The sequence below is a fragment of the Rhagoletis zephyria genome, unplaced genomic scaffold, assembly GCF_001687245.7.
Source record: "Rhagoletis zephyria isolate East Lansing unplaced genomic scaffold, Rhagoletis_zephyria_1.1 Rzeph_scaffold_00179, whole genome shotgun sequence".
NCBI lineage: Eukaryota > Metazoa > Arthropoda > Insecta > Diptera > Tephritidae > Rhagoletis > Rhagoletis zephyria.
Window position 1 is genome coordinate 114,075 of NW_016157263.1, and position 27,441 is coordinate 141,515.

The 27,441-nt window shown below is 37.1% G+C and overlaps 1 protein-coding gene across 1 annotated transcript in view; it reads right to left on the minus strand.

The window, feature by feature from the left end:
• The window catches only part of RyR (Ryanodine receptor), a 407,955-nt gene that overhangs the window by 102,744 nt on the left and 277,770 nt on the right, over positions 1 to 27,441 (minus strand). The window contains exons 16-21 of the mRNA XM_017608916.1: positions 22,197 to 22,676; positions 21,848 to 21,985; positions 21,099 to 21,373; positions 3,695 to 5,792; positions 3,333 to 3,445; positions 2,297 to 2,639 (exon numbers count right to left, since the gene is read on the minus strand). Of these exons, the coding sequence (XP_017464405.1) occupies positions 2,297 to 2,639; positions 3,333 to 3,445; positions 3,695 to 5,792; positions 21,099 to 21,373; positions 21,848 to 21,985; positions 22,197 to 22,676 (3,447 nt within the window). The remainder of the gene's footprint in view (positions 1 to 2,296; positions 2,640 to 3,332; positions 3,446 to 3,694; positions 5,793 to 21,098; positions 21,374 to 21,847; positions 21,986 to 22,196; positions 22,677 to 27,441) is intronic.

Sequence of the window (27,441 nt, forward strand, 5' to 3'; positions counted from 1 at the left end):
AGTTTATGCTCTTCTTGCTTTAAAAATGCAGGATACGATATTTCGGTAAATGCGTAATTATTTCCAATTCGAAATCAAAAAAAAGCATCCCACGAAAATGGTTGTGATTTTAGAACCATTAGTGAATATTTGCAAACTACTGCAAATAATAGAGTGCCATATCTTAAAAGGTTCAGAGAATTAACAAAACAAGCATTTTATTGCTTCATGTTTCCTTCAAACCGCATTGCTATTTTTTCTAACTTTTGCCTTTGTATAGCGCTGTAACCGCTTAAGTTATATCTTTAAATTTATACATGTGAACTATTTTCAATGAGCATTTTTTCATTTGCTCCTAAATTTTGGGTACATTTTCTTATAGTACCTCTTATTCTTTTTTATATTACATATATACACTCCGAAGTATTGCATACATATTTTGGTGCCTTTTCAAGTATAAAATCCCCTGAGAAACGGAAGAAAACGGCCTCCCTATGATTTCAACTTATACCAAGCGTTTCGTAAACAAGCAATTGTGAACAAAAAACTGTTTTCCCACTAAGATGTTTAAATGGAAGCATTACAAATATGGAAAAATAGCAATCCACAAGGCTTTATTGGCAGTAGGTCGTTTTTAAGGCACATTTAACAAAAAAATAAGCTACTAGTTTCGAAGCTATTTAGCACAAAATAAAATTTTTTTATTTGTTGTTTACAAAAAAAATATTGCCAAGTATATACATAAGTCAAAATTGTTAAATATATATCGCATTCCTTCATTTCTTCATAGAGTTGGTGCTTCTTTTATAGGAAAATTCATACGGCTTATGAACAGATTCATACCATGTAAATGCACCATTAAGTAAGTATAACGACAGATTCCTTTGATAACTAAAAATAATTTAATGAATTTATTAGTCGCTCAACTTTATTCAAATAAAACATGTTAAATTTAGTTGAAATATTTTAGCCGTTTCTTTTGCACAATTTAGCAGGTCGGCCCAAAAAGTTCTGGCAACACTGCTCCACAGTCCACCGTGAACCCGCATGACGGCAACGCCGTCGTCACTCAGGGGCAGAGCCACGACCGAACCGCGCCGACGTCGCCCAGCAGAGAATGCCGACAGAGCAGCGCGCTGGCATCGCCAACAGCAAAGCGTCAGTAGCGGAGCCGTGGTAGTGAACGCCCAGCCACCAACAAATAGACCTTGACTTGTATACGGGCTCTGTTACCACACAAGGCTTGGCTATTGAAAGGTGCTGCGCCGCCACTCCACACTTCACCGTGAACCCGCGTGACGGTGACGCCCCTCACAGCGCCATAGAGCGCCGACGTCGTAGATCAGCAGAGCGCCGATATTGCAGCGTCGGTGTCGCAAGCAGTAGAGCGCCGGCATAGTAGCCCCGACGCCGTCCGTCAGCAGAGCGCCGACAGAATAGCTTCATCGTCACCCAACAGCAACGCGTCGACAGAATAGCACCGTTAGGAATTTATACACCGTTAATCGTATTGTGTTCGTTGGAAATAAGAATTAACACGTGTTAGAGGATAAGAATAATTAAATAAATTACTATTTGCAAAGATCCCACAATATAAATTTATTGTAACGGACCCTGGGCATGGCGAGTATACCCCTGCAGAAAACAGAAGCGTCGGGGCCTTCAGAGAAAAACGCTTCGTTATAGTGTCCTACAAAAGCTCTTCTGAAAGATCTTTTTGAGTAGCGAAAGCAGAAGCCATTCAATTTGTACCGCTCCATCCAAAAAATGGAGGATAAGGGAATAACGTTCAGAAAGGCCTTTTGGATGAGATTTTAGCTCTTGAAATTATCTACTGGGTAGTACTTATGTATGACCCCTCAGCCGTGCACCTGATCAGGAACTTGCACTTTTTGGCATTTGCTTGAAAAAAAATTCAGATTTTAACCAAATAAACTAAACAGAAAGGAAGTAAATTAACCAGATATTCAACTGACAGAAAAAACGTTTCGTCATAAATTTTCGACTACTTAACCTATTTTCATAGCAAAAACCATAGCATTGACCTTCATTTAAAACCAGGACAATTTAAGTGTGGACCAGGACACCAGGACAATTTGTCTAAATCAGGAGAAATCCTGGAAAGCCAGGACGTCTGGCAGCCCTACGCTAGGAGTGCAACCTGATCCATTTAGTGAAAAACGTTTTGAAGATTTATTATATCCATCGGCACGATTTCTGTGAGATGCTACATAGGAAGCAACATGACTTGGTTGCTTCAACGTAGTAAGCATTAAAATTTTTAGGTGATAAATTTGACATATTTTTGCTGACTTACATGTATGCTAGCGCCTTCTTCCCCACCCTCTCCGCCTCCTTCTTCATCACCACCTTCTTCTTCTTCTTCTCCACAAGACTTTGCGGCTATTTGTGCGTATGACATGTAGAGCAAGTCCTCTTGCAAAGCTCCACTCCTTTCGGTCATGGCCCCTCTACAGAACGTGGTAACCAATTGCGTTAGAGGATCTGGCTTACCTTCGGACTCTTCTTCGTCTTTCTTCGATTTCTCCGATTCCTCAAACGTTTGTGTCAAATCTTCAATCATTACCTCTTGGCCTACATTTTCTTCCTGAAGCCATTGTTCGTAGTAAGATCGCGCAAAAATATTGCAAGCCCGATGTCTGTCAACGTAAACAAGTAAACGAATTAGCATTTGCTTCGAAATTGGAAAAAAAGAAAACAAGCATGCTTACATACGTTCCGTTAGTATGGTTAGTTTTCTAAGGAGTATTCAACTACATTTTATCTCAGTGAGTTTTTTTTACAAATGTATGAAATCAGTACATGTGTACATACATTTGTATGAAAAGATCATGCTTTGCCGAGATTGTACATAGAGACTTTTGTGGGAGAGTAGTTTCCAATGATTTTTCGATTATGGTTTGGGCAAAAAACCAACAGGTGGAAGTGTACCTGCTCATGCGATAGAGATGTATAGCGCGTAAGCTGGATATGACTGCCTGGCGTCGGGCCAATGTAATTTTCGAATTCCAACGTTTGCTTCTTTGCTTAGGACGTGATGCCTAGGAAGGAATTAAGGACACAATACACGGTATCAGCTAGTTAAAGCATTACAAAGTCTATGCACCATATAATTGGGATTAGTACGGAAAATTAATTAGTAACGAATTTACATAGAATACAATATTGAAAAAGACACGGAAAGTATGAACTACCAAACAAATGAAATGATAGTGGCATAAATATTTTACATCCTCCAAAGACATTAAAAGAACACACTACTATTTTCTTCTACGGGCATTGTGACTGTTAGTGTATTGAGCAAGCGAAAACTGTTCTAATTTTGTAAAAACCTGGGTAGAGAATGTAGAGACGTCTGGCGGAAACATGCAATAACGGCACGTTTCCTTTGTATAGATACAACACTCCTGTAGACGTTCTTGCTTTGTTGTTGGGGATGGTCAATCTGTAAATGTGGCGAGGTCCGAAATTTCAATAGCAATAATAGTTTGATGTTATGTGGATACCGTTTCGCGATAATGTAAAAAGTAATCAGAAATGTTGAAATTAAATCATAATAATTTAATCAATATTAAGAAAAGTTAAAAATAAAAAATTGCCGAAAAGGAAATACATTTTTATTTGATGTAGCCCTATTCAGATTTCCATTTGTCTAGGATAGAACTTATTAAAATTGCTAAACCAATATCCTTACCATATGCAATCCGAAAAGTACTTTGGCCATGGCTACTATTCGGTCGACAGTTTCCTGCGTTTTGTCTTTGTTCTTATCATTTTGATTTGAGGCCTTTTCAAGTGATTGTTCATCTGCAAGTTCCTCTCGTTTACCTAATTTTGAGTAGAGATAGTGTTGCCATGACATTTCATCTGAGGGGTCCAATTTGTCAGGCAATGTTAACTGATTTCTTGCAAATTCGATGACATCATACTCTTGCATTTTTTTTAAATAGCGATCTTTGCAATGTTGCACGAGTTCCTGCTCCCGACCAGCAAATAAATTTAAACCAACTGGAAGCAAACGCTTCAAACAAGCTACCATTAGACTGGCCTGAACCTCCTTATCTTTATCACGTTTCTTATCTCTGTTTTTCTTCTTCTTTTTAACTTTGCCTCCAGTTACCGGAGCTCCTTCAGTAATAGCAGATCGTCTTGTTGCTGTTGGCATAATAAGCGCCATGTTGTCGATTTCGTTGGTCGAAATGAAATTTTGCTCCTCCTTTAAAAAGTATTGACTTTTAGACCATATGTTGAATATTTCAGCAACATGGTTGTAGAGGTCCTCAGCTTCAGGTATGTTGTCTTTAAGCCAATGATTTCGCTGCAAGTCGACATATTTAATAAGAAGTGGGTAAAACGAATAAATATCACGGACAAGTAGTTGCCAATCTTCTTGCAACTGGGTTTCAACTTGGGAGGTGTCGTCCGTAGCTGATTTAATAAAGCCGCGCATACTCTCTTCTTTGTGAAACATGTTTTCTGTCCGTTTCTTTACACGTTCTGCTAGCGGAAGGAATGGATCCTTTAACAACTCTTCGGAGGTATTAATTATTATTTGCTGTGTATATGCAGCGATTCTTGTCATCCAGGGTGCATTATCATTCCCAATATTCTTCTTGATCATTTTCAAAACGTTACGTAAAAGTGAGTTCATATGGTCTGCAGTAACCATGGTAACATGATTACCACTAGTGGGGCTTACGTTATCTGGTCCCTGTGCCCACCAAAAGGGAAGGTAGGCACAAAGTAGGGGTAGGATAACATCTATTATATGCGGTGCATCGGTATATGTTTTTTCCGATTCAACAAAGAGGTCAACCTCTCCAAGAATAGCTTCTAAGTTGGGCATGCAACTTTCCATTCGCACCATTATATCTTGGGCTTCTAATGAATGATCTGCAATACGATTAAGTAGAGAATATTGATTATGCTTGTTGAGATGTGGTTCTAAGAAAGCTACAGGGAAGCAGGAGCTAAATGCACCTAAGCACGAGCCCAGAGCAGGTCTATGTCTCTCTATTTCGGTTTTAAGATATTTGCGATCATGTGTTAGTGTCCCATCAGTACCGAGGTGGTATAAAGCCGCTAATATTTTGTATGAAGCCACTTGTATCTCGTCCAAAAGAAGATCACTGCCATAGTCACAAGCGGCTAAATGATCAAACATGGCTGTTAACGCAGGCAGTACCACTTGGTTGACATAGCCTAACGAAGTTGACGTCTTAAGGTGGGTGCCCCGAAGATGACTATATTTGCCCTCTTGTAAGTTAAGAATAGTATTACCAAGATCATCAGCAGTTTGATTGAAAAATGTTAACATAGAAGTTCTTATGAACTCTGGGCAGTTTTTTACCAGAGTTTTAGCATCTATGCCCTTTACCAATACTTGAAGGCATCTGACAGTAATTCTTACATCCGGTCCAAAAGCACTGAGACGATTCCGCAGAAGCGATGCCAACTTGCAAAATATTGATGCAACCATTTCCTTTTCTTTTAAAGATGCTGCCCCTGTTATGTTAGTTGCTGTTGCCATTGCAACAAAATAGTTACGATGTGTGGAGAAATACTTTTCCATTAGAGGGAGTACTACTTTAGAAAAGAATTTAATATCCCGAGAAGCTGTTTTGAAGGAAGATCTTCTACTAAATGTCGTTGATGGCTTAAGTAGCTTCATATTGATTGTAGCTCGATCCAAGTATTGTATAAGCTTTTCGAGAAGTGAGTATGAGAAACGAAGTTCCACAGCTGCCTGAGTGGCTCCTCCTTCACCTTCAGTAACGCCTCCCTTAGAGGGCCTGTGTATTATGATAACAAACAAAGCATTGCGTCAAAATAAAATACGTTAAAGCGTTTTAAACTTTATACCCTACAAAAATTCGGACTCATTTTAGGGTCAAAAAAGTCTCAGAATTCTGAGTTGTAACCCTCATTATGAGCTCAAAAAAGAGCATATTTATTTGCCTTTTTAGAAGGGCACGCAAATATGAGTCTAAGTAAGGGGTCACATTAGGGTCTGAAACTTAATGCTTTCTGTGTCTTGAAAACAAATATTCTTTATAATCATGGCATAAAAAAGTAGGTAGTTTAACTCAGCATTATCTTGACATTAAATCATTTTTTGACAACATTAAAAATAATTAAAGCTCTAAAAATTATGAAAATATGTTTTTTGGTACATTTTGTTCATACATACATACATTTATACGTTTACACAAATTTAATACATAAGCCTCGATGATCACGAAGCAAAAACAATCCAAATAAGCCGCAGGAAAGGCGTAGAAAAGATTAGTTTTAGCGTCTATAACATCCAAGCGCGCAATTAAACATCTCGTTTTTATTGATGATCGACTTAACTTTAATACCCACCTCGAGTATGCTTCCAAAAAGGCTTTGAGTTGCAGATTCCTTTGCAGTTGGGTGCTCAGCTCACTCTTCTTTTGTGGTGCTTCGATTTGAGCCGAAGCAATGGAGGTTAAATGCAACGCTTGGAAACTAACTGTGTATCGCTTAATTCCGCTGAGAGCTGTCCCCACAAATTCTAATGAAGCGTCTTGTGTAATTGCCTGACTGATCCCAGTAGCCATTCCGGCACAATAGTTGAAAATAATATATAGATAGTATCCAGTCCAAGAACAACGAGAGTCTCACGCGATATATAATAGCTACCAAAAAAAGGCGTCGTTCTATGGAAATCTAGCAGAAACGATGGAAGGTTTCGCTTTCCACTGGCGTCATCCAAAAAAAAAAAATATTAAAAAAGATATATCACGAAAAAATTTGATGAAAGGTTTTGTAAGTAGCTTTTTCCTAAAATTTTACGCTCCCACCCACAGGGATGGTTTTTGAAAGCAGGAGAAAAGAGGAAGGATTCAATCACACTTCCCAAAATGGTAGCTAAATTCGACAAAAAGGTTGGAATAATATTGATTTAATTATTTAATTTAAACAAGCTTATTTACATAAAATTAGCGGGAAAAACGGAATCATCCATTTCGATAATTGTATCGTATGCCTCTTGAAGTCGGACCCAAAAATTGTCAAGGTTATGGGTTTCATCTCTAGAACCGATTCCGAGTTATCTTGTATTGGGGCGGAGGAGAACCGAGTGCAATATCTTGTTAGTCTGTCACTGTCTGAAATAAATCTTGCGGCTGAGTGGTTTTTAGTATTTTTTTGCTTGGTACCCTGCATTGATCGTGTAGACTCTGCAGGTGTGCACTGAGGGGTTTTATCATCATCGACCATTTTTTGCGCTTTTAAAGGAATTGGGGCTTTTTGCTCCTTTACCGGAGTTGTATCAGATGGCATTTATCTATCCGATAAATTTAAAGATTTTTTATTTTCATTATTATTATAATTTTTTTTTTAGTGTATTTTGATTAAAGGGGATGATATAAGTAAGTATCCGTACAATCGATCGAATTTTGGCTTACTTGGCTTTATATTATTTTAATTCAAATATATAATTTGAGTAATTTTACTTTACCGCCCTTCTTAATCGTTTCCTTTTACATATGATGTGCAAGGTATATGCACTACTGGGTTAGTATACTGTATGTATGTAAGTATATGTATGAACGTTAATAGCATGCAATGTTAAGCGAAGGCGGTTAACAATAGTTAGTGTGTATGTAACTATGTTTGCTAGCGAAGCAGAGGAGGAAGCGATAAACGCTGAATGCAATTTTGTTGCTTTTGTAATGATATATGCCCGTTTGTATATACGAGTATGTTGTTAGCTGTTGGGAGTAAAGAATTTTATCGCTACTGAGAGCAGAGTGTCCAGATTTGGCGATTTCGCGCCAATTTGGCGATTTGTTTTTGATATTTGCGCGTAAAAATTTATGAAATCGCCATTGGCGATATTTGGCGATTTTTTGCCTTCAAATAAATTCTTTCCAATTATAAAAATATAGAAAATTTAGTTTTCCACGATAACTTTAGAGGCTAATGAACTGCGTGATAAACTTAACTTAAGAAGCTAATATGCTGTCAAAAATGTTTAATCACCCTAATCGATTAACTTTTGAAACGATTACCTAGTCAATTAAATACTTTCAGAAAGCTTTGATTTTATCACCAGAAAGGTGTGTGAATCACAAGAGAGCGAGTTTCAGGGACCTGCCAATTCACTATTTGACTTTAAAGGAAAGAAAAGCAGCGGAAACTGAATATTTAAATCTTTTAACTTTCCCATGGAATAACTTTTTTCAGAACCATTCCATCCGACTCTGAACAAATTTGGATAATTGCTTACGGAGTGAAAACCGCAACAGCGAGAAATAGGCAGAATGTTCGAGGAATGACGTAGAATGTTCCACAAAGAGAAACGTCAAGTTGGACGAATACTGCGAACAGCGAGAGAAAGAGAATGAGCGATAAACTTCAGAATGTTCTAGAGTTGCCATAAGTGCCAGCGCAGGTATATAAGGGCGCCGCCACCGCGAGGTGAGTTAGTTACAAGCTACAAGTAATGTAAGCAGAGAAGCGAGTTGCGAATAAGCAAGCTATAAGTTTAATTGTGTTACCAAGTTTAGTTAAGCGCTGTTATTGCTTTAACAAGTATTGTTAAGTGTTTTTACTGTATTAGCGAGTATTGTAAATTGTTTGTTGTACAATAAAGTTAATTGTACCACAATTTGGTCATCGATTGCATTTATTTAACAATCCAGCGATACGAACCGAGGGATTTAGGAAATCCGGACGAGGTTTCAAGGATAAAATTCAACAAAAAGTAAGATTCGAAATACGATGACGTTGGAAAGCCTTAATTCAATAGTTCGAATAAAGTTTTATATGAAGACTAATAGTTTCTGCTGCAAAACGTTTCCAATATCAAACAGTATGTTATCAAGGTTGAATAGATCAATATATGACAACAACAGAAATGTAAATCATTCAGACTATATGTGATTTTGAAGAAATTGTGGAAATATCTCGCCTTATTATAGGTTTTTATTTTATTTTTAGCGCCGAGCTCTTAAAAGCGGATCGTGCGATTAATCAATTAATATGAATAATAAATTTAATAATTGCGCAGTCCTATTGCAAAATGTGTTGAAACCAATATTTTTAAAAAGTATGCGTATTTGTAAAGAAAATTGTTTGTACATCACTATTATATAAGCGATTTGTGTTATTTATTATTACCTTCTGAAGGTATTATATTCGTTTTTGGTTTGAAAAACTATATGATAACAAGATCTAATTTTTAAAATAAAAGATTTGTTAAATCGGTTTCATGAATTAAATACAAAAAAAAATTGGCGTTTTTTTGCGATTTTTTTTGCAGAAATTGCGCTATATTTTTAAACAATCTGGACACCCAGCTGAGCAGTGAGTTGCAGATGACCGTACTGTAGGTTTGTGTGTATGGTGTCGGATGCTGGTAAGAAGTGCGGGGTCTGTTAACGTTGGTATGTTTGTATATATGCCCGTATGTTAATACGCGCTAAGTAGTACTTTTATGGGAGGTAAGGAATTGCTTGCTAATATGTACTTTTTGATGATTTATATGTGAATTTGTAGGGCACTAGCAACGGCAATAAATATATGTAATAACATATGTATGTAAAAATGCAAACTCTTTGCTGTTATTTATTTTTTATTTTTTGTCTGAACTTCGTTAAGTCAGTTAGCTATTAAATAGCTTTTTCGCGCGGGTTTTTTTTTGTTTGGTTCTTATAGCTCTGACTTGTTTTCTGCTGCTTATTCTTTATGGAATCCTGCTTTTGCTGAATGTATGTGCAAGCAGAAGGGGTATTGCGGGGCAAATCTTGCAAGTAAATACTTGAATTTTTTTGTTTCTTTTGGGTTTGGTTTGTGTTTATAATCACGAGAAATAAGCTAAAGCAGGAATTAAAAGTTGTTTTTTCATGCGTATATATGTATGTACATTAAAGTGGTCCAAAAATGTATGCAAAAAAAATAAGGTCGGATTTTTAATGCCGCCACCCCCTAGGATTGTTATATACCGAAAAAAATATACCCATATTTTTTTATTTTGAAATAAAAAATAATTTAGGTAGTGCTCAAAGCGCTCAAAGTTTTCCATGTATTTTATATGGAGAAAAAACCACTTTTCGTAGAAATAGTGTAGACTTCTTGAAAATCAATATTTTTCGATCGGAAAACCTTACATATCTTCAGGAGATTCCCAGTAATAATACTCAATTGTTTCTTTAACAATTTTTTCATGATAACTATATTTTATAGGTCCTCCAAAGCTCTTAGAAAATACAATGGGGGACCAATAAAAAATCTTTAATCATAAAAAATGGTTAAATCAACAATTGTATATTAATACTGGAAGCCTCCTGAAGAGAACCACAGTTTTCCGGTCGAAAAATATTGATTTTCAAGAGTTTTATACCATTTCTACGAAAAATTGTTTTTTCTCCATATAAAATACATGGAAAACTTTGAGCGCTTTGAGCATTCCCTAAATATTTTTTGATTTCAAAATAAAAAAATAGGGGTATATTTTTTTCGATATAGATCAATCCTAGGGTGTGTCGGCATTAAAACTCCGACTTCATTTTTTTGGACCACTCTAATGTACATACGATTTTTTTTTGTTCAAACAGTTTTTTAGAACCGTAAAGTTTTTACTGATATGTATATTTATGTATGTAAATATGTACCTATATATGTATATTTTTTCAATATTTCGGCAAATATCGGTATTTCTTTTATATATGTAATATCTCAATTTGCGACCGCTGTGGTGTAGTGGTAAGCAGTGCGCGCTTTCACTCATCAGCACCCGGGTTCAAGCCCTGGTCAAAGCAACATCGCAAAAAATATGGAAAAAGGTTTTTTCTTAACAGCGGCCGTTCGGAATCGGCGTAAAACTGTAGGTCCCTTCGCTTTGTGTGACAATATCAAGGCGCACACCACAAGTCGGAGGAGAACACTAACATATGTCTAAGCGCCAATCTATTATTATTATTATTATTATTATTATTAATATCTCAATTTAATGGTTCGATACAACTCACATTGGCGGTAGGAGGTGTATGGGTTTAATGGGTTATTATTTGCGGATATAGTGGTTTCCGAGCTTGTGATAATGCTGCTTCCTCCTCGTTGAGTGCTTCCCTCATCGAGTCTCCCTGCGATCCAATGCTTCCTCCTGGTGATGTTGAGTTGACTGTTGGCTTGTTTTGTTTTTGTTGGATGAATTATGTTTTTACTTTAAATTATTTCGCGCCCGATTTTGTACAGATGTTTAATGTGGAATTGTCATTGTTTTTAGTGAGTATAAGCGTTACGCGACGCGCCCGGAGTATAATATTAAAGTTTATAAATGTATGTATGTAAGCTCTTCGTCAGTTTTTATTCAAGTATGTGCTAGCTATGGAACTTTTTGAAATGTTAAATTAGTACAACTTTTCTTTTGCGCTCAGAGTTCGCTTGGTTAATATACCTATTTATTTATTTTGTTAAACTTTGTTTGTTGTTTTTATTTGAGGACTGTAAAATTAACTTTTTATATATTTTTTATTTTTTTTCTCTATAGGTGCCATCCAGTAAGGCGATGGAGGACCATGAACACTATGGGCCTTATAAGTCCTTCTAGGTTTTTTTTTGGCTTACCACTTGTATCACTTTAACAAAAAGGAACACACTGAATTTCACTTTGAAATTATAACTAATGTATGTTTATTGACAAAATCGGGTGGCTGTTCGGGCACGTCCGCTCGGGGGAAGATCGCAACAATTGTGTCTTTACACATCAAAGTACAATTGACAAGTTATGTGTGTGTGTGTGTATTACAAGTGTGGTGTGCAAGGCGAATTTATACAAGGTGGTGTTGATGGCGAACTTGGATTTTCGCCGCGGTACTTATTAATGTCAAAATGATGTGTTTGTTGTAAACAAGGCGAATTCATATTACAACAAACACACTATTTTGACATTAAGTAGTACCGCGGCGAAAATCTCAATTCGCCATCAAAACCACCTTGTATAAATTCGCCTTGGTGGTGTGTTTACAGAGGTGGTGGAGAAGTTAGATGTCAAAGTGTTTTATTTACAATAGTTAGTGTGAATATATGTGTGCGTGAATGTGGAGTGGATGATGCGACATCTGCTGACGTCGGTTGATGGTGGAGTCGGAGCTGCTCATTTAGCCAATTACAATAAAACAAATGAAGTTCAAAATAGAAGTTTGTAAGGTAAAGTTACGCTGGTGGTGATACTTCCCTCGTTGATGTTATTCAAAATGGCCCGGAGATCCTCGTTGTTGATTGATGCTTCGATGATTTGCAAAACGAGGAGGATAGGAATGTGGCGGCTGCCTTTATAGGCAACACTGGAAGACAACTCCAGTGTGCCTATAGTCATCCCTGGAAAGGGCTTCCCATGCACCTTTCGAACTTCCAGCTAAGTAGGGATGCTTGTAGCATGAAAGTAGAGCAGGGAAGCACAGCCGTAACTTAATTTTAAGGGATTCTCTAAATGGGCGTAAATCACTTAAACATGCCGGCCCCGTTGCACTTGTGCAAGGCTTTCCTTCTGCTTTGGCAAAGACCTGGAGTCTTTTTTCCATGCTCTGATGTTTGGTTGAAGTTTGGTAGGACGTAGGTGAGAATGCACCGCCACCGATCTTTTTTTTCGCTTTGAGTTCGATATGCATCTTGATGTCCACATTTGAAATGATCGTGAGTGAAGCTAATGATGATTGGTAACGAGTTCGGTGGTGGCTTAGCGATGAAAGTGATTTGCAAATATATTCTGCTTTGAAAATTTCTTGCAATATTTTAATAATGAATGGTTTCCAAAAAGATGGAAACTCTAGATTGACAAGACCTGCAAAGTCACTGCGGGAGTAGGCGACTATTAGAGAAAAAAATGAGGTAATATAACGATGAATCTCTCTTTGTGTTACGAGTACAGATTCGGGAATAGTATGTTATGTGGACTGTATTCGGTGATTGAAATGGTGTTTTGCCAAAATGAAGAACGATATGAGATGAAAGGTTTGTCGATACGACAATGGTAAACTATCAGGAGGTCTCAAAGACCAGCTTAGGCTGAGGCACCACAGAAAGTGCGTATTGTTATTTAAGATGAATAGCCATTTGAAATTCGTATTATTTTTGTTTAATTTTGATAATTGCACTCCGCCCTACAGTTCGAAACAGTCAAGGCTTATTATTAAAGATGTGACTTTCGTTTTCAATGAGATAGTATGAAATGCGATTAGTTTCAATGGTTTAGATTGTATATAGGGAAATTTAATTCCCTGAGGGACTGGGGTTTGTATAAAAGTGGCGAAATCGAAAATTAAGTTTGGCACTTATTCCCATATGGTTTGGTGTTTGGTTGGACAGCGGGTTCATTGGGTTCTTTACAATGGAAGCACTGCCGATCTCTTTCGCAATTAGTACGGGTATGATTGCGGGACAAGCAATTGGTGCAATAGTTATTTAGTTCGACGAAACCGGTACGTTCTTTCGCGTTCAGTCTGAGAAATTTTAGACACAATTTCACGGGATGGTTGTTCGTGCATAGTCTACATCTAGTCAACAAGGTTTTACCTGAATGAGATCGAACTTTTTCAGGAAGTTTTTGGGTCACCACATTGCGTGTTATATGGGAATTTCTGCTTAAGCTTGTAAGATTATAAGACGATCGAGAATTTGCGACTTACAGCTGTAAAAGCTTTTGATACAACCTTTTCCATTTGGCATTGAGATCCTGAAGCTTGATCTCGAGCAACGTGTCCGTATGGTCGGCGTTATCTTCCTTTTCAAAGTAAGAGCAGAAATTCATAATGTGTTTCACTCGAAGATGAAGTCAGCCATTAATGCGGTGTCAATAGCCATGACTCTAGGGTTTGATAGTTCGATAACCAAAGAAACGTGCAACAATAGACTTTCAGATAATTATATTAAATTTGGTTAAAATTAATATTTTCTTACTGAAGATAAGAAAAATTCTGCAAAAGTAGTCCGGCGATATATGTCAAACTTGTTTTTTTTTTTAAGTTTAATCCTTTGTTTTGGCGCACCCAAGAAGTAAAGTGGTAGCTATGCAGAATAAAACAGTTTCACGAGATACGTCAACGCAAGGACCTGTAACGTAGCTCCCCTACGCTACACTGACAGACATACGTACATGCATACATAAAACCCACAAGTACATACATACGTACATATATATCCACATCCAGCCATACATACGGTACATATTTATATACATACATACAGATCTACATGCATACATACAACCATACATACATACACCCATACGTATAAACAACCAAAGGGAAGCACTCCGCGAGAATTCGTTGCGCAAACATGCCAAAAATCGCGATCATTCATTCACTTCTCAACCTGCTTATCCAACAACCGACTTAAGTTGATTAACGCCAACTCAGCCAGCACCAGCTTCCGTAGGTAAGCACGGAGCGCATCGGGACGGCTTAGGTTAAAAACGGTCTCAGTGGACAGGAGACGAACTCTCCTGCCCACTTAGATACCGCGTGGCGAGCAGGCATTGTGCGGTGGATAAAACCGCCCCACAATTTCAAGCCACCACGATTGAATACGTACCATCTCACCCCAATGGGTAAGCACGGAGCGCATCGGGACGGATTAGGCCGTGTAACCTCGAGCGCCCCTGGCTCTGCCTACGGGACAGGTTGGTGGTTTGTGGGGACTTTTTGACGACCAGCTTCCGTAGCTTCCGTAGGTGACTTCCGTGACCGTTTCGGACCGCCAATATTAAGTGCCGCCCTGGGCCAAGACTACAACGAGGAACCGCCACCGACTGTCATTAAAGAGGACCGCTAGCCCAATCATCACCATCCAGGGCCGTCGTCATTATCACCGCTTCTTAAGGCCGAGTGGCCATCTTCCTCATCATCGGGCCGCCACTAAGCATCGCTGCCGCCCCAGGCCGAAAGCAACACCAAGAGCCGCCACCTTTCAGGGCCGCTAGCAACATCATCGCCATCCAGGGCCGTTGTCACCGTCGTCCTTCATTAGGGCCGGACTGCCGCTTTCCTCACCATTGGGCCGCCAATATCATTGCCGCCCCTAGGCCAAACCGCTACCGAGGACCGCTACTTGCTGTCTGCCGCTAACATCATCGCCATCCAGGGCCGCTGTCACCGCCGTTACTCATCAGAGGACCGTTGTTATAACTAGGGCCGCCAATACTGCTCTCACTACGGGAGGTCGCTACCGCCCTCACCACTATTTGGGCCACCGTCAACATCACCGCAGGGCCGTGTGTGGCTTCTATGTGGGCGACCCAAAACGTAGGAGTTTAAGCAATGAAATAAAATTTTGTCACAGAAAATGAATGGTCGACGCATTTAACAGTATGGAACGGAAGTAGATCGAAATTGTTATTTGGAGTAATGAAAGTTTGGATAGCTGCAGGTAGCCCAACGAAAAAACGTATATGAAATGAATAAAATTCGAATTCTTGAACTTGTCGACCACTGGAGGAGTGATACGACAGCTTAGCGTAATATTACGGGAACTTCGAAAAGATAGCAGAATTCAATTATTTTCTTTCATATAACCGCTAATTTTCTCATTAACACACGCGCAAGTGACTGCAGTTACACGCTGATTAAGCGAATTTCGAATAATATTTACGTAGCGTAACGTAAACATATATGCACAATCACGATTTCTCAGAAACACTCTGTATAACAATTTCGTTCGTCGTCGCTTCTAAAATTAAATAAAACCACCCGAACTGTGGTAGAATACGCAAGCGGCACAATTTGTAAACACACAATTTTAGGTTCAATCGCGAGCCACTAGTCTTCAGCAAGTACTTGCAAAATATAAGTTTTCCTCGGTTACGTATGTGTCTACGTGGACCTTATTGACGTTACACTCTTTACGATGAAATGAATATTCACCCTTTTAATTTAGCATTACACCCAAGGGAAATAGTGCATATTTATTTCTGTACGAGCGGAACTCATATAAATGTATGTGCAAACAGTAAGTCCCCTTTCAGACACATCAATTCTTGCTTTCAAGTCTGCTCGTTCGTAGGCGAAGGATGTGAGAAGAGAGGGGAAGAGTACAGATACCTCCGTACCGTCAATTCGTTTCAAGTTTTCTTGTCTCTTTTGATCTTTTCGTTGCTTCCCATTTAAAGAACCAAGGACTTGAATTCAATTAAAGTTGACGCGTGTGGAAGCAAATAGAAAACACAAAAGAGAATGCGAAAAAAATTGCTTTCAAGACTTGACGTGTCTGAAAGGGGACTAAATACATACATACTAGGGATGTTGCGAATGTGGAATTTTAGATGCGAATGCGGATGCGGATGTTTAAAAGCTAACATCCGCGGATGCGAAGGCGAATGCGGATGTCAAGTATTTTTAGAAATAATTTTGGTGAGTACATTAGGTTAGCGATGGGCATAATGTGCAAACCGTTGGGTAGATGAGCTGAGGTAATTATGCCCGGGGGGAAACAGAAAATTTTGCGCGAATTGCATCTGTATGTGTGATCGGAATGAGAGAACAAGTATATGTGAGTACTCACGAATGTGAGACCCCATGGCTGCCAACTTTCCTAAAAGCACCAAAACTTGGGACAAATCAAAACATCATACATACTTATGTGTATAAAAAGATTTTCGTATCCAGAATAAAATTCACTAAATAAGCACTGAACATGACGGGAAAGGTATTCTAATAGTGTTATATAGTTGTCGAATATTTTTAGGTATCTTCGGCTCAGCTAACATGAAAAAAGCTACATGTATGCATATCTATATATTTTTGATGATTTGAAGATTTTGATTTTTAACGATGCAAAGTGAAGTGTATGTATATACATTTTGATTAAATCAAAGATGTGTGTTTAATTTGACAGCACTTGTGCAAATGCTTTATTTGTTTTTTTTTTTTTTAATTGCAGGTATGGACATAAAAGTGCAAATAAGTTTTGCATTGACTACATTTTACAAACTCCAACGAGTTCAACAGTCACGAAAACGAAGACGACATTCTTATGACCAATTTTTTTACTTTATTTAATGCCACAAAATCCCAACACTGGTTACAAAACTATATGTGACCTGGTCTACGGAAAGGGGGCTTAGGTGTCAAAAAATCAATTTTCACTTTTTGGTTGATTCGGATGGAAGATGAGATGCTTTTTCACGTGGTGAAAAGCAGAAAATCTTAACTTGCTTAGAAGTGTACTAAAAATGTAGAGAAAGAAGAGTAAAAATACGACAAAACATAATTTATTGGTAATGAACAAAACATTGAATTATAAGCCATAAAGACATGATTATACACTAGAAAAACGTATTATGGGCCAAAAATAATAATGCTGAGTAGTTTTGTCCGTATACGGCACTCATGTTTCATTTCATGCGAAATGCGAAGACGATAATCAACAGAAACAGTAAACGTCACTTCTTCAGTGTTACTTTTTTAAATGTTCCACACTAGCAACTTACACGATGAACTATAATAATATTCCGACCAACAACAACACTTACTGGACCAACAACAACACTTACTGGACCAACAACAACACTTACTGGACGCCCGGCGTGGAGAACAATTAACGAGATAATGAGAAACTGACGAAACGAGTTGCTTACTTTTAACAGCTTTCTCAAAAAAAATTATTTTTGCACGTAAGCTCCCTTTTCGTAGACCAGGTCACATATAACGAAGTTCCAATTTTGTTTTTGTCAAAAAACTGATGGTTTTTTATAAACATATGATCTCTAATTTTATGAAATAAAGTTTAACTCCTAAATTATAAAAGAAACTTTTTTTCATAAGAGTTTACAGAATTTAAATGATTTAGCAGGATTCTAGCGATTTTTGTTTATTAATCTGGCGGGACGACAGAAATAGTAACGGCACAACTGGTGGTGCGCGCATATTAGCTGTTAAAGCTCAAACAGTCAGCGACGTAACGTAGACGTAGGTTGACGCAGACACGATCTACCTTATGGGATTCGCGTGTTAACGAAAACTCACCACCGCATGGCGGTGACGTTGCCGTTGTTTCTCTCTCTCTCTATCAACAGTAAATTTTATATGCTGCTACGTACGTCAACCTAAGTTTACGCTACATCGTTGAATAACTGCGCTTTAATTCACTTTTGCATTGTCAGCGTTCAGTTGGTCGCAAATTTTCAAAGGTAGGGGTTGTTCTTGCGCAGATAATTTTTCGTTAGAAATTTGCTTGGAAAAAAAGGACAATCATGCGCAAAACAACCTTTTTATATGACGGTCACAATATAACCAGTAAACAACCTTCGGTGAATTTGGCGACTGCCTTCCTCGGGGATGAATATGCTAGGGATGAAATTATTGGTACACACGCCTTCCAACCACGCAGGGTTGCTTTTAAGAAACAAAAAATAATTAACTCCAAATAGTTTCAAAAAGTATAGTGTAAAACGAAATTTATTGAATAATTCCACATAAAATGGTATACATAAATGACTCATTTTCTAAACGATTTAAACAAAACGAATTTCATAACCTTTTTTGTGCAAACGGCATTTGCGAATTGATAGAAAAGTACTACGGATGGTAAATTTGAAACTATGAGGTGAATGAAAATTTTCAACCCGGCCTGACGGTTTTGAAGAGTTTTTTTGTTCTAATTTTATTACTAAGGCGTCTAATAAATGCATGGCTTTAAGTTCTAGAAGAATAAATGTCAGTAAAGACAAGTCTTTTTTGTATAATTTCTGATTTTATTTGCTCAACTTCTTTTGCACCAGAGCAACTGTCAAAAATTTGCAGCAGTAAAAAGTTACGAATTGGCACAGCAATGGAAAATTTTCTCGCCATAATAAAAAAGTTTTTGCAACATGGATCTTTTCTACTAATTGACATGAAATTACTATCTCAACGCTCGGAGCGCTGCCACTGAGGGCCTTTGCCAACTGATAAAAAAGAGAAAATTTGGAAAGACCAAACAAAAATTTTGAGATTTCTCGTTGTGAATACGAATGCCATAGTTTTTACCTAGCTCATGGGACTACGCAAAATTTTGACATCTTGTAAATATGTGTACACATAAAGTTGTTGGCGGTAATAAAGAGTAAAAATCAAAATGGAGAAAAGAACAAAAAGCGTACGTTAGTTGTCAGTTATAAAATAAATCCAATTTATTTGCGAATATTTGTTTATTCTTTTTATTGAAAGGCAACCACTCGGAAAAGCTTGTGTTAATTATATTGATAACAGAACCTGGCAGCTCGCACGTTGTCTAAATTCTCAAGTAACATAAAATCCACAAAAGAATACATTGCTTGTATTACCATCAATACGCCATGTATAAATTTTAACAATACATAAAAATAGAGATTTCGCACGACCGTTTGTTTGGGGTTTCAACACCATTTATAATTTTCTTTTAATAAAATCACGATTCGTCAAATGCTTAAATTTATTTATCTAATAGTAATGCAGCACGCAACCCTGAAATCTAAGAAAAAGTCTGAGGAAGGCCATTAAATAGCAGCACACAACCCCGTGCCTTCCTCAGGAGTGAATATAACTACAACAACAACGACTACTACAACAACAACCCAAAAAGGTTGGTTACCAGAGAACGTTTAAAATAGCGTAGCAACTACAATAAGAATCGTTAAAAAAAAAAAATTTTTTCGACCCAAATGCCGACGGCAAATCACCAATGAGTTTGCATATTTGCATAGCTTTCACATATTTATTAGATAACAAATCTACGTTTTGGAGTTAAAGCATTCCCTGGCATATATTTTCGAAAATTAATTTTCATTAATTTAACCAAGAATTTTCATCTTTTTTTTTATTAAATCAATGCAGCGAAAAAGAAAATCCAAACCAAAGCACTTAACATTGATACAAATTAACAAAATTGTATCTCCGCTCAGCTCTGTTAACTTGCCGCTCAGATCTGTTAATTTTCCGCTCTCAATTTTCGATTCGAGTGGTGAGCTTCTAGAGCGATTTTGGTAGTGTTTGACAATTCACACGGCTATTCGTAATTGCTGCTTCTCTGTTTTAAACGTTCTCTGCTATAAATAGTATTACTTTTGTTTATTTATCTTTCTTGAAGAGCATGCTTAAGTGTTTGTGGATACGTTTAACCAGAATCATCTTTATGCTGTAATCCAAATTTTCGTAGTTACGAATACGTAACTCCGCTTCGTAAAATATAAATATTGTATGCTGTAATCCGTTCTTCTTAATCAGCTGTTTTGAAAGAAATATATATATAAATATTATTGCAAGTGAAGAGTGAAATTTACAAGCACTGGATCACAAATCACACAAATTTTAGTTTTGTTTTCGTTCTCCAGACGCCACTGACCAATTTATGTGTAGAGTTGCTCGGTGATTCCGAAAATGGCGTTATTTTTTTTCGATGGATACGTTTTTGACATATTTGCAATTTATTGTTATTCAGCATAAAAAAAGAGTTCCCACTTTTTTAAGCTGAGTAACAGTAAAATGCAAATATCTCGAAAACGTATCCATAGCAAAAATATCTCGATTTTCGGAATCGCCGAGCAATTCTACATAGGAATTTGATAGTGGCATCCCAGAACATTTTTGCTGTAAACCAGTGTAGCCATTTGTAATTAAAATATGTATGAAGGATTGTGTAGCCGCTGCACTTTTATCCTAGGAGGTAGAATATTCTTTAGGCAACAATTGCATGAATATGCAGAGGAGATTGTTATGAGTCGATCTTAATCCATTTAGCTGTTAATTGTGAGTGGTCTAATTAATTTATAATGTTTAATGATTTGTGAGAAATTTTCTCTTATATAAAGACGCAAGTTAAATTATAATCTTCGCCAGGGACTTCTCTATGTCGATTGGTGGCAGTTTTGCGGTTTTTCGCTAGAGAACCATTAAACTAACATATTTTAGTTATTCTTGTGCTTAAACAGATTATTTTATTATCAATTATTTAAAATTCGATACGCCATAGCGGATTTGAGCATATCGGTTTTACGATTCGTAAAAAATCGAACCTAAGACGGCTTTCAGTATATGGATGTTAGCCAGAACATCACCCTCTTAGCTTACGTTTTCAGTTATTAAGATACTTACTTCCGAAAATAATTAAGTACTTACTTGTGTAATTTATAGCCTTGATATTGCATATATTTTAAGAATTCCTGTGAACGTTCACGGTCTTTGCGTTTTTCTTTATCTGTCAACAGGTCATATGGAACCAGCTGTGCATGTATAATTCCGCCACAAGAGTTCAACTCCTCTTTTTTCTTTTTAGCCCATATATCATGCGAGTTTTCAGCTAGACGCTCTGCCATATTTTGCATTTCTCTACTCAGCGTTAAATTTGTCATGTCAACTGGATGTGGGTTGTAGTTAAACGGGCTACTTTCATTCTGAAAATCATTCTATTTTAAGCAAGAAGCCATGATATTGAAACAAGAAAATTTTTAATTAATGGATATGGGTGGGGTTCGGGTTGAAAAGTTTCGTAAATAAAGGAAATTATTTCACAAATATGTACATATGTATTTGCATATGCACTTAGATAAACTTTTATAAACATGGAATCAATTATCTATTATTAAACTAATTATGTACCGTGTTATGTTACCGGCCAAACCCGATCTTAGGACAATTAGGCTGAACTAGTTCTTTCCATCTCCCATACATCCGTCCCACGCGGAAACAAGTTGGGCATAACAATATAGTGGACTGCGTACCAGGAGTTGAACTGATGAGGGTTATTTTTTTCAAGTGCGGCCGAAGCCCGCCTGCGCGAACATGTGTTCTACACAAAAGTACTGTGGCGCCTAGTTTATCCTAAGATCGGTTTGCCCGGTAACATATATACATAAATATATACATACGATTTGTGGCTTGGATTGACGTCGGGTGGATCCACGGTGATTAAGTGGGACGTCGATATCCGACTGTTCAATGCGCCAACCAATAGAAACTAGAGCTTTTAAACATTCCCTTACAGGATCTCGGTACCGTTCACGTTCCTTTAAATTTTCAAAATATCAGTAAGTATATATAATTTTGGGTTCTGATAATCTCATATCTCTCAGTTTACGAGGTATGTATAGACTGCCTCTAAATAGTTTTACTTTACAGATTTTTTAACATGTTACCAAGTAAATTGAAAGATTTTTTTTTTGTTTTTAAGAAAAGCTAGGACAAATAATTAGGGGAAATAGCATGCAATATACATACATAATCGCTTAACATGTTGTATGGCTTAAGACGTGGATGCTTGCGGTCATTGTCGGAACGTATTTCCCCATAAGACCATCCACTCTCCAATCGGCGACTAGCCCAGGCATCGTGGTAATGCTCACTAAATTTCTGCACCAGGGTTTCGAGGTCGTTGTTCAATTGCACTTGGTCGGTGTCAATGGGCTGAGGGTCATATTGTGGTTGATCTGGTGCACCGGACTGCCGGCCGTAGTAGTCCTCATCCGTATTTTTCGATAAACTATAATCAGGTGGCAGAGCACAGCCAATAGCTATCAAACAAGGTAATGCTTTTCCAAATAATTCAGGATCGTAATCCATATTACTGAGAGAATCAAAAATATTGGAAAACAGGAGCATTGTCAATCGTTTTTCTTCATCTGATGATGCGCCGTATGAACCTTGACCTTGAGTAGAGCCATAATATTTTGCACACCGATCAAAGTGCAGAGTAAGGAGCTAAGAGTAATAAAGACGTTATTTCAAAGAAAAGATATGGCCTCGAAATGCAAAAAGCTGGACACTGAATGATAGAGCTAAGGCTCATTCCACGGTATCGTAACCAGATGCGATGGAAATAATTTTATACATGTATTTGTTATTCTACCTGTAGAGAAATAATCAGTAGAGAAGAGATACAAAAACGAACTACTGGTCTAGCTCACGCTACGGATAATAAATGAATTTTTCGAAATTGTACAAAACGTCAGAAAAAATGAACCAACAAAAAATTTCAAACGCTTTCACAAAAACAACGAACGTTTAAAACAAATATACATTAATTCGACGCTTTTTAAACAAATATCTTGCAAAAATATACTAATCCTACTATCCTTCCTACTAATATTTTAAATGTGAAAGTTTGTATGACTGTGTGTTTGGATGTCTGGGGCTCCATCACGCAGAAGGACTGAACGGCTTTGCATGAATTGAAAAAGTTTAATTTATTTAATAATCACGCGGAAACGACTGAACGGATTTGCATGAAGCACGTCCGCTCGGCGTGAAATCGAAAGAATTGTGATTGTAACAAATCAAAATTAACTTGCAATGTACATGTGTGTGTGTGTGTATTAGAAGTGGCGTGTTTACAGAGGTGGTGGAGAAGGGGGTTAGCTAATCCATGATTCAAGAACACAAGGTTGGATAACCTGGCAGTTGTCTCGCTACCGCATTCTGCCTTATGGTCTGATTATGCATGCTTCGCTTAACTTCGCGCAACTTCGCAAAAACTTAAAACTGTAATTTCATATGTACTTTGTATGTATTTGGTATGTATTCTATTACCCAAAAATTAGCAGAACTTTTAAAAACTTAGGGGTCTGTTGAGCTTAAATTTTGCTTCACATTTTCTTAAGTTATATTTTTATTGCACTGGTACAAATGGTTGTGCGAAGTTATGCGAAGTATGCATAATCAGACCATTAGCCTGTGTTGCTTTCTTTTTTATACCCGAGCGCACTTGTGCACAAGGGTATTATAACTTTTTTCACATAACGGTTGTTTGTAACAGGCAAAACGAATCGAGATAGATATAGACAAATGTATACATAAATGATGAGGATGAAAAGAGGAATCGATTAAGCGGTAACTGTCTGTCCGTCCGTCCGTCCGTCGGACTGTGCACACGATAACTCGAATAAAAATTAAGATATCTCAACGAAACTTGGTACGTGTATTTCTTTCCGGGGTAGGACGGATGGCATTGAAAATGGGAAAAATCGGACAATAACCAAGCCTACCTCCCATATAACGGTAATTTTGAGAAATACGAAAACTGCGATATTTTAGTAACTACTAAAGATTATTCACTCAAAATTGATATTTACAATAACTTTTAGACGAAAAATAAGAATATTATAAATTTTTGAAAAATGGGCGTAGCCACGCGTGGTTACATGTGTATATCTTGGCAACCGCTGCACCGATTGCTTCCAAACTTGGCACAGTCTTGGTACAACATACCAAATGACCGAAAATTTTTAAAATCGGACAATAACCACGCCCACATTCCATATAAGGGTAATTTAGAGAAATACGAAATTATTCAAAATTGACGCTTGCAACAATTCTTTACGAACAAATACGTTTATGACACAATTTAGGAAAATGGGCGTGGCACCGCCCACTTATGATCACATATATGTATCTCGGTAACCGTTCTACCAATTTGTACCAAACTCGGTATGGTTATTGTACTTGCCACATAAAAGCAAAACGTTCAAAATTATTGAAATTGGACTAAAATTGCGGCTTTTCATATAACGGTAAACTTTAGAAATGCTTGAAACTTCAATATTTCGAAATTTAAGGACGCTAATTTACTCAAAATTCATACACCCCGGCTTACCATGTAGCGGTAGCTTTCGGAAAGGTGAAAAACATATATTTAATATTTGCGCCGGGTATTTAATGTTCGGCTCCACCCGAACTTAGACTTTCTTACTAGTTGGTTTATAAAGACTACTACTAAAAGACAAGGAGAAATATTGTCTCCGCATAAAAAGTTCAACAGGCAACACTGCCGATATTTTCATCGATTGTTTCGTGGAAATTGATTTTCTTATTGCGCAAATTCAAGTAAGCATGCCAAAAAAAATCAAAAATAATGGAGCTATTTTGAATTAAAACAATAATTTACATATTTATTTGTGGAGTATCGGAAATATTAAAAATTTTTATTCANAAATCAAAAATAATGGAGCTGTTTTGAATTAAAACAATAATTTACATATTTATTTGTGGAGTATCGGAAATATTAAAAATTTTTATTCAAAAACCTGCGTTTTACAGCAAGTGCAGCCGTTACCATTAAGTTTTTCGCGCTAGGATCTCTGTGTGTCCGTCCACCTTTGGCTGGTGCAGTCCACTGTGAATTACAGCTGCACCGATTTATTTGGCGAAGTGCAGCCGTTACATACTCACAAGTAAGTATACCACAACATAAAAGTGAAAGTGTAAATATCAATAAAGCTTTTTACTTGTGCAGGTCAGGATCACTTTTTGTGTCCGCCCACCAAATGTAATTTAATTTAAGATATTGAACATGTAATTNGCAGTCCACTGTGAATTACAGCTGCACCGATTTATTTGGCGAAGTGCAGCCGTTACATACTCACAAGTAAGTATACCACAACATAAAAGTGAAAGTGTAAATATCAATAAAGCTTTTTACTTGTGCAGGTCAGGATCACTTTTTGTGTCCGCCCACCAAATGTAATTTAATTTAAGATATTGAACATGTAATTTTTAAATGCAACAAATATAATAATTAAAAAGATTAATTTATATACATTATATCAATTGCATCTTTACTAGTTGTATATTTCCTTATATCGCACACCGTCTTCAAAAGAGTCACAACTCAAAATCCATAACACGTNAAAAGATTAATTTATATACATTATATCAATTGCATCTTTACTAGTTGTATATTTCTTCATATCGCACACCGTCTTCAAAAGAGTCACAACTCAAAATCCATAACACGTTTGTCAGAAAATGCGAACTACTATTTCTTAGCACATGATAATCATATGGGCTAGGGCGACTTTACCTTGGGTTTTTTTTTAACAAATTAACAAATTATAACAAAAACTTTATCCAGCTTTTGCTGAAAGGTAAATAAGATCTCTGTGTACATTTTTAGCTCATAATCTCAAAAATTCCAAATTTGGAGTCGCGACTCTTTTGAAGACGGTGTGCAATATAGTCNGTAACAAATTAACAAATTATAACAAAAACTTTATCCAGGTTTTGTTGAAAGGTAAATAAGATCTCTGTGTACATTTTTAGCTCATAATCTCAAACATTCCAAATTTGGAGTCGCGACTCTTTTGAAGACGGTGTGCAATATAGTCCCTTTGAATAAAGGATTTGTTTGAATTCCATTAATTTTATTTAATATATACTGGAATTTTAATGAAACCATGGTTTATTTTGAATATTTGGGAATATTTGTCGATAAGATTTTTCTTTGGTTAGAATTTTATGTGAATAAAATTCCCTCATTCTTCATTTATTTCATTTTTAATATCTATATAGCATGTTTAATATACCATAAAAAAGTTAATTCATTGTCTATTGTGTAGATCGATGGAATCTGCTTTAAGATTTTAATTCAATATAATATACAAAAAACGCATTTCAGCATTACCAGACTACTTTTCCTACTACCTTTTCACAAAAGGGGATAAAATGGTTACCCGCTTTCTCTTCTTTCTCAAATGCAACCTTACAAGGAAGTCGATTGACACAAATGTCAATATTTATCCAACCTTGTATTATTGAATCATGGCTAAAATCTCAAGTGTCAAAATGCAAGAGCGTAAGCAAAATGCGGTCACTAAAAGAGAATAACAGGAAAAAGTAAAGGAACGCAAAAACCAAATTTTTAGGCCAACGAATGACAACAACAAAACTAAAGTCAAATAAGAATAGAAATGTATGTACAAAACACATCCACACAAGCACAAGCACAATAAACACTTACTATATCATTTATGTATTTTTTGCCTCCTTCCACTTTCAATTCTCTTTTTTTTACTTTTTAGATTATTCACACTTTTTGTACATTCTTTAATTTCCGTTAAATTAAATTCAGTTGAGTTTGACACTTTTCAAGATTTTGCCAGTAAAAATTCTTTTGACTAAACCTGACTACTTCGGACTGAAGAGAGTCACTATCACTGAGTGCTGCTCTCTCATTTTTGCTGTCATTTTCGAGTTAAGGAACGCTTTTTGGACTAAATCTGACTACTTCGGGCTTTTTCCTGACTATTTCTGGGAGATAAGGAAGGCAACTTATAACGCGTAAATTTATGTATGTTTGAATGTGTTGCGACATCTGCCGACGTCGATTGAAGCGGGAGTGGCCGAGCGGAAGTGGAATCTCAGCCATACTGAAACTGCTCATTTAGCCATCCTGGGCCCCCTAGGTGAATCCTTAGCCTAGAAACCGCTGTAGCTCTCGCAGCGTCTGGACCACATTACTCATGCCACTGGTCCGACGATGGTGTGGACCGGATTCTTGTTTCCGACGTACGATAGCGGGAAGCGACGGTATCTTAAAGCCAGCTGCAAGGTAGTCTAGGCAATGCCCATGCGCTTGTGCCACCTGTTGTCATTGCTGTGGAGCCACACCCCGGAAAATTATGCAACTGACCAGAGGTTGTGGGCGGCGGCATAAACCGCAACAAACACCGTGTGCGCTGCGATGTACCGC